Source organism: Cydia fagiglandana, chromosome 2, assembly GCF_963556715.1.
Source record: "Cydia fagiglandana chromosome 2, ilCydFagi1.1, whole genome shotgun sequence".
NCBI classification, from domain to species: domain Eukaryota; kingdom Metazoa; phylum Arthropoda; class Insecta; order Lepidoptera; family Tortricidae; genus Cydia; species Cydia fagiglandana.
This window is the reverse complement of record NC_085933.1, coordinates 11915756-11933481: the sequence shown is the minus strand read 5'-3', so window position 1 is coordinate 11933481 and position 17726 is coordinate 11915756. Positions and strand designations below refer to the sequence as shown.

Here is a 17726-nt window from a genome sequence, read left to right as displayed (position 1 = left end):
TTTCCGGGGTCAGATCTCCATCCCGTATTATTTTCCCAATTAAATAACTGATTTGCAAGACCGAAGTGATTCCATAAGTGTTCCGAGAACAAAGTTAAACTTTTCTGTAATCTATAAGTACAACATTGGTACATAAATCGATGCCACTTTCAAGAAAATTCGTGATCCCATCAAGGTTTAATTGAGGTACTGACATTGGCTGTGAAAGTTTTCGGTAAAATGAGTAGACGGTAGTTACTTTTCATTATTACCTACATTTCTTTTTCACGGTGTATTAGGTAAATAATGAACAGTGATTGATATTGCGTTTACATGTTCAGCCCTTATCTGATTGTACCGTGACTTTCAAAAATTAACTACCGTGCTCTGTTAGTTACGCGGGCAACCCTGACGAGTTAACACCATGTTGTACTCACGGGAACTCTACCCTAAAAAGCACCCAAGCACTGAAAATACGTTGACCATTACATCTGATACAACTTTCTCAGTGATTCTCGATAACACTATTAAGTATGAAAACGGATACGGGATGTACTCTTTCATCAATTCTGTTAAACCACTTGCCTATTACTGTTCCATATTCGGAAATCAAATTGTTAGATACAAGAACAACGATATTCACAACTTGAAATTACACAATAAACTGTACAGTTTGAGTGTTTTAGCCGTTGTATATTTGCTTCATGCATTTGTCAGCCCAATGAGCTGGAAATATACAAAATCAGATATCCCCTTAAATATTTTAACGAAATGTTACGGGATCCTCGTCATCATAGAGGTCACATACCTCATTTTTATTTCTTCATTTAGGAATGGTAAACAATTTTACAAACTGTTGAAAAAGCTAGACGATTTCGACCACCATTTCACGACATCTAAAACTCTTTTCAATAAAAGAAGAATTGTAATATTCTGTTTTATCATATTCAGCCTAATAGAAACGTCGTGCTCTTTTCTGTTCCGACCACTTCACATAGATAATTTGGGCGCAGAAATCCTGGTATATTCCTTAATATTACAAGGAGCACTAATTATGTTCTTTCTGGAAAACATATATTCAAGACAACTACTTTTCAATGAGCTGTTAATGAAGAAAATCTACAATTATATACCTCAGAACAAATTGTCTATTTACAAAAAAACTTACATGGATGGATTAATCATAGTAAGTACCTACTAAATATTGCGATCTCTACGAAACGCCTACCTACTACGAAATGTAGGTATCTCTTGCAATATATCATAACTCATAACAAATATATTTGCATGTACCAACCTAGGACAAAGTACAGGGGGTCGATGTTTGAATTTCGATTGCTCGATTTCGTATTCTCCCTTTAATAATAGTATCTCCACTACTAGGCATTTAAATTCTACTATATATATAATATAATTAAAAACGAGTAGTTAATACCACTAGATTCCTAATTTCTGTCGCTCTTATTCCAAAAAATAGTAGGTATTCGCCTTTTCCATGGATTTTAAAGTTGCTAAATCGACCGCTCGAAATTCAATAATCGCAAGAGCCAGTTGCATGAGAGTAGGCTAGGTAATACATCTAAATAGGTACCTAAGTGTCAGTGACGTTGCAAAGTCAAACTACCATTTTTAGTGGAAATTACATATCAAAACTATGTCTCAACTGTTTCAGAAAATATTTGCTGACTCACGAAGCCTCGAGCAGAAGCTCCACAGCCACTACAGCTGGTTTGAGCTTATGCAAATGTATGATAAAACTGCCGACTGCGTATATCTGTTTAATAAAATTTATGCCGGACAGGTGAGTTGGTTAGACTTGGGGTAGGTATTATAAATATTAATGCTGAGCAGGTGGAACTATACAGCACATTGTTTTACAGGTGTTTTTCATGTTCCAGTCTGGTTTAATCTGCACGATGCTACTAATTTGCAGATATTTATCGCCTTCGTTAAAGGTAATCTTGTCTGCCCCCGGGCAGGGCCTTGCTCTCACATACGAATTCTAACCTTTAATTTATGAAAGTAATCAGAAATAGTTATTTGTTTTACAAGGGGGCAAAGTTGTTGTTTAACCGCTCGTGCTAATATTGATACCCGAGCAGGCGAAAGATTCCAAAATTAAACCACGAGCGTAGCGAGTGGTTCGAAAAATGGACTCTTGAGCGTTGCGAGGGTTTCAAAGCACGAGGGTTAAACAAAATTTTCCCCCGAGTGAAACACAAAATTTTTCATCACACCAACCCGAAGCAAATATTAAATGTAAAATATCAAACAAAATCAATCCAAATCAAATCAAAATGAATGTTATTAAATATTTATCATCCAAAATCATCATTTAAAAGTCAATTCTACCAAAGAAAACAACTCAAAATTGCATTTGGTTGGCATATTATGTGAATAAAATGCAACTTTGCTATCAGTTTTTGAAGTGCAAAGTAAGCCTTTTCGAGCTGGTGTGGTGAAAAATATATTATTAATTTGGTTCTTACAGAGTTTAAATTATACTATAACCGTGAGTGACCTATATCTTTACTCATGCTTCAACAGTCGTCCTGTATATCTGTCCAAAATGTGTGAGCTATTCGCCCATCAAAAAAATAAGACGTTGTTACTGCTGATGAATATTTTGATTTATGGCGAACTTGGTAAGATAATTATTATTATTTTTTTAAATCACAGTAATATTGTTATATATTTATCCCTATTATATGTAGTTTCTATAGTTTCGCCTAGGACTGTATCATTACAAACATATTAATACCTAGAGAAGATAATACGTACAGTCATTGTCTTAAGCTAGCCACCCAAAAGAAAGGAATGAGTAGGTATAAGTTGTCCTCGTTCTTACCAATGTTCTTACTGACTGACAAGTTGTGTTAGGCCAAATATATGTATATGTTACTGTAAAAGCCCGAAGTACGGCAAAACCTAGGTTTTACCGGTAAATCCTAGTTTTTACCGATGCCGATCGGTAAAAGCCCGAAATGTTAAATCTTACTAGTTTAATTCGGGCTTTTACCAACACCGATATGGTAAATCTTAGGTCTTACCACGTCGACCGGTAAAGTTTGAATCATATACACATTATACTTTTGTAACTTTGTAACCCTATACAATGTACGAGTAGGTAAGTAACCTAATATACCCTGATACCAATAGGTACTCATTATTTACGATGATCACATTTGTGCGCATAAAGTCAGGATATTGTGGCAAAACAACTCAATACATTTCATATCTCCGAATCATCTAAAGTTGAAGCGGTGCCAAGATGCTTATTACAAACTGTTATGTTATGGAGAAAGAGTGTAATACACATTGTCTTTTTTTCAGACGATGGATACTACAATCAAATTCAAACAATGGTTAACCTCGTCCAGACACGGAAAATGGAATTAACTAATAATGTATTCACTGTTAACCTGCAGACAATTCTTAATTTTTTCGGACGGGTGGTCTCGTACACTGTTCTTATGATACAGTATTTTTATATGCACGTGTTTTCTGAATAACTTTTTATTTTCTGAATAACTTTTTACGATGCACGTTTTCGTTGTTGTCCCCTTCGCAAAAAGTTATTTAAATTTCACGACTGTCGCGGTTATAGCTTTATTTCCTCTGGGAAAAATGAAATCTTGGGTCAAAGTATGAAGTGGAGTTTTGTGCACGAAATAAAATGCAACATTGTCCTATATGAGTCGAGATTACTGTTGTATTACACGTGTTGTTGAAGTCGTTTCAGGTGTGATATACCTACCCTAGATACACATTTTAGAATAAAGTAGATACACATTTATTTTTAGAATACCTAAACATGTTTTTCATTTACATTTACTACTTACTTTAATCCTTGAAAATCCTAATTTTATTAATGTAAATCTCACGTGTGTTATGTAGTTAATTTTGAATTTAGAACTTTCCTTAGGTACCTACTTTCATTGGGCTTCTTAGGGTCATACATATCTCACCAGGACACCACGGCGGCGCAACCAATCGCCGGCCACCAACAAAATGTATCATATATAGCTTCATTAAGGGTTCAACGGCTCGGCCACGACATTACGCGAATGGCGACGGCTGCAGCGACAAAAAGTCCGATGGCTGTGTCTCGCTCCAACCTATGGTTATCGCTGCCGCCGTCGCAAGTCACTCAATGTCGTGCACCCGTCCAGCCGGGCTAGCACATGATTGGCGCGACAGTATCTCGCGGCGCGATAGACTACCCGTCCCTCTTTTGTTAACATAGTTAGAAAAAGACGGGTAGTCTATCTCACCGCGAGATAGGTACTATCGCGCCAATCATATGCTTGGCGTACAGTGCCTGTTTCCGTCCTGCCGTGCTGCTAAAGCCGACCACTGACTAACAGGACGATTAGCTGGGGTTCTAAGGTCCACCACCTTGCATTTTGGAGACAAAGCAAACCGCTTGGAACAGGTGTTCCTGGGGATGATCTGAGCCGATTAAGCCCGGTTGCCAAGAGGTTTCACCCAGCAGGTGGGCAGGGGAGGGGGGGCAAAAGTGGCTCCGGCGCGCCTCACTCTAAGCTATATATCTGCATACATCTAGCAAGTATATCAAGTTTGGTGTCTTTTTCGTGTAATTCGAGGATGAAAAATTCATTTCTGTGACTAAATTTTCACTCTTCCATACAAAAAAATCGAGAAATTAAAAATTCCAAAAAAATCTTTTCTCTTTTTATTTCGAAAATCCTCTACAAAATTAAAACTATGAGGATTTGCTCTAGAAAAAAAATACCTGTGAATAGCCCAGTTATCCTACTATATAGAATAGTAAACTTGTTAAACATTTTTTTTTCATAACTCTGATAAAAAAAATGTTTTGTGTCGCGCGGCGTACCTGCATTGTAAGAGCGGTATGCAGCGTTTAGGATTTTTAAGTATGTTTCGATGGTTTCTGATAAGTTGTTATTCTTCTGGTTGTAGAAAATTACTTCTGGACGTGATATATATACAAATATAAATTAAATGTATAAATATAGATGTTGGGAAAACTTTCGCCAATAGAGTTATTATAAATGTGATAAAATTAACAAAGCAGATATTTGATTAAAATGCGGGTTAAAATACGAGTAAGATATATATTGTTCGCAATTGCCACTATATGCCCATGGGTCCGTGCATTTTAGTTTTTTCTTAACGCAGTTGCACCTCCCTGCGCATTTTGTTTTGCAGCGGCAACGAATAAGCTCTAAACAAGCAGCAGCCGCCGCAGGTAGGCTTGTACCGACGTTGATACAAAATGCTAAAATAAATAGATTGCCTGAATTCAAGTTACTTAAGATTCTAAGACCTTATTAAATGAAATATGAGTCTACTATCAACTTGACATGTATACTTGCATCTTAAAGAACTCATTTTTGCTTCGCTTATATTATTGGGAGAGAGGTCAGTTAATCTGTGAATAATGTGGTTCATACCTTATTATAATGATGTGTATGGAGTATTTTTCCCCGTTCATGAGCTCCAAGTGTAGCTGCCAGCTCTAACCTGATCATATGCCACCACCTGTGTAGAAAGTAGATTTATGACCATGGGTCACTAAATTATCCCTAGCCTATCATATTATAACACATATATAATATCTCAAGGCAAATGTAGAACATTGTAACATGTAGGTAGGTATATGTAGGGATAGATAGCCAGAAATTCATATTCATAGTAAGATACCACATTGTCCCGCAGGACTCAAATATACATATATATAGGTATGCAAGTCTGCATAAGATAGTCACAATTCTATATGTCTCAGAAAGTCTCATAAGTTAAACCTTTGCACCAGATAAGGGGTGCTGTGACCTGGTCGCAACCAGTCACATCTATATACGGATCTGAAGGCACACAGTTCTATCTGTGTCGCAACCTAGCCGCGCCAGCCGCAACCAGTCGGATCCACAGCCCTAAAGGTATATATATATGTATCCCAGTCGCAACCAGATACATCTATATCGATCCCTTGGCACACTTAAAGAGTGTTCGCATGCCTAGCCGCGCTAGTCGCTAACCATTCAGATCCACAACGTATATGTATCCTGGCCTCAACCAGATACATCTATATATTGGCATTAGTTGGGGGTGTACTTGTCCCTCGTGAAGGGATATTGGTGCTTAGTCGCAACTAAGCACCCCACGCCTATTGGTGCTTCTAGACCATTTTCTATATGAGGCTAGGCACAAGCCGGCAGACGCATCTCCGACCTGTCCTGAACATATGCAAGCACACCCCAAGCCTATTGGTGCTTCTAGACCATTTTCTATATGAGGCTAGGCACAAGCCGGCAGACGCATCTCCGACCTGTCCTGAACATATGCAAGCACACCCTCTGCCAGTAACACAGCTAGATAAATAAATATATGAAAATATGTGCATGGGACTAACCAGTCCTCTTTTAAATACATATACTTAGCTTTGAAAGACGATGGTCTCGCTGTACGAAGCTGGCGTCCAGCACACGTACCACTTTATACAAACCACTTTATATTAAGGACTTTTATTTAATGAATCAATCATAAGTTCACAAACTAACTCGCAAGTTTCATACGAGCGAAAAAAGGAAGTGTGGTTTGCTTACCATAGACAATATAGAAGCTGTTGCCAGGTGTAATATATATAATACATCGCGGAAGTCCGCGACACACCCACCGAAGCGAAGCTATTGCATTGCGAAGCCTCAAGTTAGGGTAGTCCTTAAGTCTCAAATCCATATCAAATTTTACTGTATCTACTTTTTCATTAGTAACATCAGTTTTCTCCTTCGTTCTATTTATGCTATGTGCCATGTCCGTGTCCATGTTATCAGTCTTATCCATGTTTCCATCCGTTTAAATATTGGAATAATCTTGCCTTTGTATCACTGGTAAGTCCGAATCTTCCTCAACTACCATTCTCTCACTTGTTGAACGACTCGACTTCAGATCGGTGACCTAAAGGGTACAACTGCATTATAGACCTTGTAAATGTACTGTCATCAACACATGGTTCATCGTGAGATCTGATTCTTAGTAGTTTATTTGAATGCTTGTAACATTTCCTTAGACTTCCAAGAGTACTGATCCATGAATATGTCTCTGTATTCCTTCATGATAGTCTCACCTCGTCTCCATCCTTCTATGAGCTGTTGTTTAGTTGCAGTGGCTGTAACTGGTGCCTTACTCACTGACATCTGGAGGTCGAGACATCTTCCTGGTGTAAAGAAATCGGCTGGTTTCAATACATGTTCCAAACCAGTACTCATACAAGTCAAGGGTCTTGTGTTCACAAAACTTTCCACTTCTTTGATGATGGTCAGTAAATTGGTTATCGTCAAGTAGACGTTTCTGTAAGGTTCGTTTCAGACAGTGTTCAACCGCTACATCTAAAGATTCTGTCGACATCTTTGAACAATCCTAGATAGCGAGTAAGATGTGTCTCCTTACCCTCAACTTCATCCAGGTAAAACTGTCTCTATATACTTCTGAGCTTATTCTGTTATCCTCACTTGCCTATGTTTCTGAACAGACTTGTCCGGTTTCCTTCTGATACTTATGCGTCTTGCTCAAGCCAATATTCTTATTAAGCTGATTTTTCCGTCTCAGTTCAATCCAACTTTCTGTATGATGTTGTTCGACAGACCCTCCCCCGCTCGAAGAGTAACATCTCTTGCGGGTTGGCAAGTTGGCATGGCCAATTGTGAGAATCTCCTGTCAGAAATTCTGGGCCGCTGAGGTATCATTGGAAATCTTCTGTCGAATTAGTCTGCCTGGTTGCTACATCAGCTGAGTTGTATTCAGACAAAACATATCTTACAGTCAAGTTCTTATTTTCTTGGTTCCTTCTATATCTGTAGATGTTTCATGACATATTGGATTAGTCTGATACCTAAGTCCTAATGGTACCAATTTAGGAATCTTCAGATTATCTTGATCTTTTATGGGTATTAATCTTGACTTGCCAATAACGAAGTTCATCTTGTCTCCTTGAAGTAAATATACTACGGCTGCATACGCTGACATAGACGAATCTATGAAACAGTGAAGTTGGCCGTCTTGGCTATTCGCTATGTTCTTAGGTAGGCATATGCGATGAACTTGCTTAAAGTCTTCAGAACACCTCTCTTTGTATAAGCATACAAGTGTTTTTATCCTTAGGCAAATCATGTCCTTTTCTAAGTCCCATTTTAAATCAAGAGTATTACAGTTTTATCTGTACTAGCATCTGTAATGTTCATCTACATATTTAAGCTCTTTAGAGTTGGAATCTATATTATTTTACTGTCTTTGTATAGACTCATCGCTTTTTTGACTCCATTCGATCCTGTCAGATATTATGTACATAGATGTCGCTGGCTAGACTCTTTAAACATTCATCATTGGTACTGAATAAGTGATGTTCAGATATGATTGCAAAGGGTACACGTATAAATCTGTAATGTATAAGATTCTCTTCTATAGCTAGTTTAGACATATCTTTCAGGCACAGGAATCTTGTGACGATGATGTCTCTGTTGCTTGGAGCAATTTCTTAGGGCACAATGCTCTATTATGCTGATTCCTTTCACCACAGTGATAACAGATGTGTGTTATTCTACATTCATTTTGTCTATGGCCAATTTTCAAACAGATGTAACAACGGTTAGGTATTTTATCTTTCCTTTCAGCCAAGGTCTTAAATTTCGTGCAAGCGTCATTGTAATGATTCTCTTGGCAAAATATACATTCTAATTTCCTTCGTTTTTCAGAAGCCTGCGCATTATTCGATTCACTATTAGCTTTATATGTTCTTTTCTTAGGCGTGAATGTATTTGAAAATGTTGATGTATTTTTTCTAAATTTATTTGGTTTTTCCCTCATATTTATAACTCTGTGTTTGATTCTCCTATCGTTGGATTTCTTCACAAATTTATCTCTAATGTGTAAAGTTTCAGTAGTAAAGGTTGTTTCCATATCTTTAGTCTCAACGCTTATCCTCTTGGCATCTTCTTTTGCTGATATGATAGCGTTTAGTTGTTTTCTTATTTCCTCAATGGATTCAATCTTCAATTTTAGCTTCATTTCATAAATGATGTCTTCCGGAAACTTTTCCATGAAAAGAAATCTTAAATGGTTTTGATTTGTATCCTCTCCTAGGGACTGTAAGACTCTTAGATGTCTCTCGAGTTCATCTAATGTCTTTCTGCAATCTTCTGGCTTTGTGGCCTTCTTAATCTTATATAAGGAAGAATAGTGGGCATCAACAATCTGCACTCTGTTGCCATATCTCTCTCTCAGAGTATCTATGGCAATCTTATAATTGTCATTCGTGGTTTCTAAACCATCGATTATGGTTTTGGCTTCACCCTTTAACGATGCTTTAAGGTAGAGTAGCTTATCAACGTCTCGTATATTCCTTTGATCAATGTTGGAACTGAATTGGTCCCAGAATTGAGTCCATTCTAGAACGTCACCATGAAAAGATATTAAATCTAACTCTGGTAACTTGCTCCTATTTTTTGTAGGATCGGATTTGACTTGTCTTGTATCCTTATCGGCTTGAATTCTTGCATTAAGTTCAGCTAAGACTTCATCACCGTCTAGCTGTATCGCAGTTACATTTGAAATCTCATCGGCGTTAGGATCCTTGGACAGGTTGAAGTACTGATAGAGATCACTTTGGAATCTTCCCAGTATAGATTGTAGTTTGGAAGCGATAATAGCAGCTTGCTCTAGCTGATCTTTTCCCCATGGACGACACGCACATAGCTCTGATGCTTTTACTTGATGCTCTTTGATGTTTGTGGCAAATGTGGACAGGCGATTCAGCAGGATAGCTTCCATAGTGTTCTCACTCTCACTCTGGAAATGTATTTTTAAACAAGTTATAACAACAGAACTCAATAATGTTGTCAAGTACTTTATACAATTTTCATATTTCCACCGAGTGTGAATCACTGTACCAACAGGAATGTCATCATATGACAGATAAAATGTATATGCATGTAGTTGATATATGAATATTATTCAAAATGAATTCAACTTTCTAATAAGTACAAATAGTACAACAGGACTAACATGATGATGATGATGATGATGAACATAGCATCATGTGTATTAAACATTCTCAAATTACTCATGGAATACCCCAAAATCATTTATAATTATATTAGAGTTTCATACACACCACACACTATGGCATTATTCAAGTATACAACTTGTTCTCATTATCAACTAAGTGTAGTTCCTACTTACAGTACATGTCTGTACTGTTTGTATGGGTATCTGTACATACATACTAACATTCAGTATTTACTTTACCAAATGTGCAATTTATCTGACATATTCCATATGTTTAAAACACAGACTTCATATCACCAAGTATTTATCATAATAATATGTAATTATTATTTGAATATCACTCTATTATTTCATCATCACTGTAGAACAATATTTAGTACTTATTGTCATATGTTGCATATGTTGCAAGCGCCATCTATTTCTTAGAGATGTAAACACTGTATAAGGTTAACTTTTTGAGTAAATTATTCAACTTCTGAAGAATGCAATTTGACAGTAATAATACACAATATTATGAGGCTGTATACCAAGTTAACGTTATATTAATCGAGTTTACGTACCTTGTGACTTTGGTCTAAGAATATTTATCCTCCTCCTCATGCAGAGAAGTAGCTTGGCGTAGAGACGCCTTGGTTTCACGCTCGACTCGAAAATTGTCAGTTCGTACGCCGACTACGCTGTATTTCTTGAAATTCCTATTTCATAACAATATATTAGTTGGGTTTCGTACTCAAGTGCAACAAACAATTATTCTGAGTATATATAGCCTCTGACCCAACGATATAAGTACCTAATTCCTCTCAAGTATACGAATTAGTGCTTACGCATTTTTTAAATAGTAATAATAGTAACGTGTCAAGTCGCATAGAAATAAGTCATATTTCTTTCAAGTAAGATCACTTAAATATCTAATTATTACGTAAATTATCACTGTATCTATGATCCCGTGGGTAAGCACTCACGTTTTTATTTATTTACGCGTCGTAATGGCGTTACTTCTTGTAACGAAGTAATTGCGTGACTATTTCTTTGTTATAATAGTGTATTCGCTCACAATCACACAGGATGCCTAATAATCCTTGTACAGGCTTTGTTTAATTCACATAAAACGAAATTATATAGATCGATAATTAAAATCGATGATTCAAAGTGGATCCTATACCGCATAGGTTTTTACCTGTCACGTTCTCGATTAATTCACTTCCTCAAAATTTCACACAATCACAATGTACTCACCTTTGTTATTTTCACTTTTATTAACAAAACACTGCACAACAATCAAATAACAAAACACTCGTTAAAACTTTCTTCAGTTCTTGAACTTGTTCCGCCATCTTGCGAAAACGAACGAACTACGGGAATCATAGAGGTATAATAACATAGAGAAGACACGGGGAAGTGGCCAAATGACCGAATTACGTAGATTGTTTTTGGTATATTGTCAGGAATGTTAAAACGTGTTTTTAATATTGTCGCATTGCGTATGTTTTGTCTCTCATGGAGGCACGCGCACACCACTTCTATAGGATGCTACTTCTATGACGGAAATACGCTGGCGCCAAGCCCGCGCCACACATATGAAAAAATGGCGCGAGAAATTGAATCATCAAGTCGTATTTAATTTTTAGTCATAAAACTCATAAAAAATGCTAATTCAGATTAATATTTTGAATCATAAATTCGTAATTTGTTTATTACATAATATTCAAAGTCGTGATATCGTAAATACGGCTTTCGCGAAATAAATTCGGTAAAACGAATCAAACGCAATATTCATCCTGTAAAGTTCAAAATCGTTTAGCAATCATTAGCAATAAACAAACAATTTAGATGTACGATAATTATGTCAATTATAGGTGGCAGCACATGTATGAACAACACTATCCACAGGGTGACCTTTGACCTCTTAAGAATTTGTATTTTATTATTACAAATACTACAATTAATCATGATTATTCATGCAGTAATTTTAGATAATGCACACTTGAACATGTCTTAGTATGTTTTGATCAGTTTATTTTACCATTTCTTTGTATATTTTAGTACAGATTTGGTAAATGATTTATAAGATAATTTCATGAATTTATGTGGGTCTGAATCATATCCAAGACACTCTTCCACCAATTTTTGTACCGACGTTGATACAAAATGCTAAAATAAATAGATTGCCTGAATTCAAGTTACTTAAGATTCTAAGACCTTATTAAATGAAATATGAGTCTACTATCAACTTGACATGTATACTTGCATCTTAAAGAACTCATTTTTGCTTCGCTTATATTATTGGGAGAGAGGTCAGTTAATCTGTGAATAATGTGGTTCATACCTTATTATAATGATGTGTATGGAGTATTTTTCCCCGTTCATGAGCTCCAAGTGTAGCTGCCAGCTCTAACCTGATCATATGCCACCACCTGTGTAGAAAGTAGATTTATGACCATGGGTCACTAAATTATCCCTAGCCTATCATATTATAACACATATATAATATCTCAAGGCAAATGTAGAACATTGTAACATGTAGGTAGGTATATGTAGGGATAGATAGCCAGAAATTCATATTCATAGTAAGATACCACATTGTCCCGCAGGACTCAAATATACATATATATAGGTATGCAAGTCTGCATAAGATAGTCACAATTCTATATGTCTCAGAAAGTCTCATAAGTTAAACCTTTGCACCAGATAAGGGGTGCTGTGACCTGGTCGCAACCAGTCACATCTATATACGGATCTGAAGGCACACAGTTCTATCTGTGTCGCAACCTAGCCGCGCCAGCCGCAACCAGTCGGATCCACAGCCCTAAAGGTATATATATGTATCCCAGTCGCAACCAGATACATCTATATCGATCCCTTGGCACACTTAAAGAGTGTTCGCATGCCTAGCCGCGCTAGTCGCTAACCATTCAGATCCACAACGTATATGTATCCTGGCCTCAACCAGATACATCTATATATTGGCATTAGTTGGGGGTGTACTTGTCCCTCGTGAAGGGATATTGGTGCTTAGTCGCAACTAAGCACCCCACGCCTATTGGTGCTTCTAGACCATTTTCTATATGAGGCTAGGCACAAGCCGGCAGACGCATCTCCGACCTGTCCTGAACATATGCAAGCACACCCCAAGCCTATTGGTGCTTCTAGACCATTTTCTATATGAGGCTAGGCACAAGCCGGCAGACGCATCTCCGACCTGTCCTGAACATATGCAAGCACACCCTCTGCCAGTAACACAGCTAGATAAATAAATATATGAAAATATGTGCATGGGACTAACCAGTCCTCTTTTAAATACATATACTTAGCTTTGAAAGACGATGGTCTCGCTGTACGAAGCTGGCGTCCAGCACACGTACCACTTTATACAAACCACTTTATATTAAGGACTTTTATTTAATGAATCAATCATAAGTTCACAAACTAACTCGCAAGTTTCATACGAGCGAAAAAAGGAAGTGTGGTTTGCTTACCATAGACAATATAGAAGCTGTTGCCAGGTGTAATATATATAATACATCGCGGAAGTCCGCGACAAGGCTTGTACATATGGGCTCCCAATAACCATTTTGTTTGGACCAGCTCCAGTGAGCAGGACATGGAAGCTGTTGCTGAGGGGCTATAATCTGTCCCCAAACATAGCCTCCTTGGTAAACTGCACGGAAAATATGTTTACGTAGGTAGCGCATCTTCCATTGGAGGCAGATTCTCTAACTGAAGATTATTTTTTGTAAAAAGTACTTTTCGGCACTCTTTTACACTTGTACTTGTACCTGATCCGAACACTGTAACACAATGCATAGTATCAAAATAATGTCTAAGGACCAATTCACATCTCGTAATTCAAATCTGTTCAGATTTAATATTGTAAGACTCTTACTTGTCATACAAGACAATAACATTTTTTTCCAAAATTGGCTGCTCAATGTTGTTTTGTTTAACGTATTTAAATCCCTCCGGAACATTACAAGGACCACTAAAACCAGGATTGTCAGATCCCTCATATTTCCCACTTTTCTGTATGCTGTATGTCTCACATGGACACTAAGGGCATCCGAAAAACAGAAAGTGAATGCACTAGAGATGTGGTGCTGGAGACGAATGCTGGGCATATCATGGACTGAGCATCAATTATTGAGGAGCTTGGCATTAAAGAGCGGTTGCTTTCTACGGGCAAAACTCGGTACTCAACTTCTTTCGACACGTGTCTCGTCGAGACGGAACCTCGACAGAACGTCTAGTTGTGCAAGAAAGAGTAGGAAGTGACAGGGCTAGGGGAAGATCTCTAATGAGATGTACTGACCAAACCAAATCAGTGTGTCGGTCACAGTAAGCGAATGCTTACGGAAAGCAGCTCTACGGGAGGAATGGCGACGTGTCGTTAAATGAGTCGCTCAAAAGTTTTCATAATGGCCACGACCACTCTATCAAGAGTGTAACGAAGAAGAAGGCCCTCCGTTACAGCAGGATATGCGCTTTAAGCTTGAAATACGCTTTTTTTCCCTTTCCACACACAAAAGAAACTGTGTTGTAACCTGAAAAGGCGTGGAAGAATGGCAAGACTACTATCCTTTCTGGTCCTGTAAAATAAATCATATATCTATGAGTTACAAATAAAATCATATATTTAAAGAATGTTTGCAGCACGTGACCATTAGCCCAGTTGACCTGTCTCTTATTGCGGTGACATATTTATTTATTTTATTTACAATTAATGGAAGAACTACAAACGTTAGCTTAACCTCTTGGGGTTCAATGTCCTAATACTAGTACAAATTACCTCCAATGAAATTTAAATCTTAAAGAAATGGAATAGAGTTTCTTTTATTTTGTTTCGTTCGATTTTAAAACAAAACAAATTCAACTCTATTTTCTAATACCGTTGATTCAAATTCGTTTGCCAATTTTTCTTGTATGGTGGGCCGCTAGAGGTTAAGAAAATGCAATAGCATGGCACGAGAGGAACAGGTGATTCTTTCCTGTGCCAATCCTCCATTAATTGTAAATAAAATAAATATGTCACCGCAGTATACGAGACAGCTCACCAGGGCAATTGGTCAAGTGCTGCAAACTTTCTTTAAATATATGATTTTATTTGTAACGCATAGATATATAATTTATTTTACAGGACCAGAAAGGTCAGAAGTCTTGTCATTCTTCCACACCTTTTCAGGTTGCGACACTGTTTCTTTTCTGTATGGACAGGGAAAAAAGCGTATTTCAAGCTTGGAGCGCATATCCTGCCGTAACGGAGGGGTTTAAATACGGCAAACAAGGCAATATTGAGCAGGCATTGCCAATATTGATAAAAATTGTTATTGTCTTGTATGGCAAGTAAGAGTCTTACAATAGTAAGTATGGACTGATTTGAATTACGAGGTGTGAATTGGCCCCTAGACGTTATTTTAACAAAATGCATAGTATTTTGTTACTGATTTTACGAGTACATCAGGTACAAGTACGAGTGCAAAAGAGTGCCGAAAAGTACTTTTTACAAAAAAAAATCTTCAGTTAGAGAATCTGCATCCAATGGAAGATGCCCTACCCACGTAAACATATTTCTCCGTGCAGTTTACCAAGGAGGCTATGTTTGGGGACAGATTATAGCCCCTCAGCAACAGCTTCCATGTCCTGCTGACTGGAGCTGGTCCAAACAAAATGGTTATTGGGAGCCCATATGTACAAGCCTACCTGCGGCGGCTGCTGCTTGTTTAGAGCTTATTCGTTGCCGCTGCAAATGGGCAGGGAGGTGCAACTGCGTTAAGAAAAAACTAAAATGCACGGACCCATGGGCATGTAGTGGCAATTGCGAACAATATATATCTTACTCGTATTTTAACCCGCATTTTAATCAAACATCTGCTTTGTTAATTTTATCACATTTATAATAACTCTATTGGCGAAAGTTTTCCCAACATCTATATTTATACGTTTAATTTATATTTGTATATATATCACGTCCAGAAGTAATTTTCTACAACCAGAAGAATAACAACTTATCAGAAACCATCGAAACATACTTAAAAATCCTAAACGCTGCATACCGCTCTTACAATGCAGGTACGCCGCGCGACACAAAACTTTTTTTTTATCAGAGTTATGAAAAAAAAATGTTTAACAAGTTTACTATTCTATATAGTAGGATAACTGGGCTATTCACAGGTATTTTTTTTCTAGAGCAAATCCTCATAGTTTTAATTTTGTAGAGGATTTTCGAAATAAAAAGTGAAAAGATTTTTTTGGAATTTTTAATTTCTCGATTTTTTTGTATGGAAGAGTGAAAATTTAGTCACAGAAATGAATTCTTCATCCTCGAATTACACGAAAAAGACACCAAACTTGATATAGTTGCTAGATGTATGCAGATATATAGCTTAGAGTGAGGCGCGCCGGAGCCACATTTGCCCCCCCTCCCCTGCCCACCTGCTGGGTGGAACCTCTTGGCAACCGGGCTTAATCGGCTCAGATCACCCCCAGAAACACCTGTTCCAAGCGGTTTGCTTTGTCTCCAAAATGCAAGGTCCCCTTAGAAAACAGGACCTTAGAACTTCTGCTAGATAATTATCGGCCGGTCAGTTGTTAGGAACTGTCAAATTTTTGTTCTAACTGACAGGCCGATATCGTCCGGTGGCCTGTTAGTCAGTGGTCGGCTTGACAGCAAGATAACAGAAAATGACCGGTAAAATGTTAATCTTTTGATGCGCACGCCGCTCCTGTGTGTGAGCGAAACAGCGCTATTGCACTAATAATGCACGTATCGGTGTCCGTATCCAATGTAAGTAATGATAATTACAGTCTAGTCTAGAGGCGTAACTTTTGCCTATTCTTGTGAAATTCAATAAAACAATGAATGAGTCACAGCGTACTTAATCATTAATCCAACAAGTACAAGCTTACGTCATGTCGAATTGCGATTTTCGTGTTTCGCGGTAACTCCTCTGACATACCTCTGAAGCCCCCTCCAGACTATGTGCGTGAATCGCGGCGCGACGTCGCGGAGCGAACATATCGCGAAGTTGACGTATGACTCCACACTCGCACACTTCACGGCGATTTCGCAGTTTGGTTTGCGGCAATATGGCGGAAAAGCATCAGCTGATCGAGTTTAACTGTTAGTTATCTATGGCATCATACGTGATTTAGCTGTTTTTCCATTTTGTTTTATTGTAAAACCGTAAAATATAGCTGCTTAATATAATATAATCATAATATAATTCATATTTATCTTGCCACAAAGGAGCCAAAATATTGTGTAATGTGGAGTCTTGCAAGTTCGCGCTTCGCGTCTCCTTTGACGCGGGCCGAAATACCGACAAAAAACGGAGAACAAGGCGCGAAGGCGTGAACAATCTGCGAAATCGACTCCACACTTGCGTTCGCGGCTTCGCCCGCGATTCACGCGCATAGTCTGGAGGGGGCTTGACGCTTGAGCCTGACGTGTTAGTAACGTTCAGAAGCTATGCCTTGTAGCCTAAAGAAGTCCACAATTTGAGCCATTTTTTAAAATTATGTGTATAAAATATATATAAAAGGATCATATCTTTAGATTTTGAATAATTTTCAATATTTCCATTATTTTTTTATTATATATTATGGCATTATTCTAAGTAAGTGGGAAACCACAAATATAATAATTTTAGGTTTTCGAGCGTGACGCCGACTACGGGGGGTGCGGGGCGTGTATCTGTCAGACTGAC

The 17726-nt window shown here is 37.8% G+C and overlaps 2 protein-coding genes across 2 annotated transcripts; one reads left to right on the top strand and one right to left on the bottom strand.

Annotated features, from left to right (window-relative positions):
• Window positions 1-298: 298 nt before the first annotated feature.
• LOC134672580 (uncharacterized) lies at window positions 299-3733 on the top strand. Its single transcript, XM_063530525.1, has 3 exons — window positions 299-1165; window positions 1652-1959; window positions 3313-3733. Exons 2-3 carry the CDS (start codon window positions 1869-1871, stop codon window positions 3489-3491), a joined length of 270 nt encoding a protein of 89 aa, XP_063386595.1. The 5' UTR covers window positions 299-1165; window positions 1652-1868; the 3' UTR covers window positions 3492-3733.
• A 1508-nt stretch (window positions 3734-5241) lies between these two features.
• LOC134675887 (uncharacterized) lies at window positions 5242-13451 on the bottom strand. Its single transcript, XM_063534222.1, has 4 exons — window positions 13226-13451; window positions 10587-13128; window positions 6570-9807; window positions 5242-5505 (listed from the first exon to the last, which is right to left on the bottom strand). Exon 3 carries the CDS (start codon window positions 9787-9789, stop codon window positions 8446-8448), a length of 1344 nt encoding a protein of 447 aa, XP_063390292.1. The 5' UTR covers window positions 9790-9807; window positions 10587-13128; window positions 13226-13451; the 3' UTR covers window positions 5242-5505; window positions 6570-8445.
• Window positions 13452-17726: the final 4275 nt, after the last annotated feature.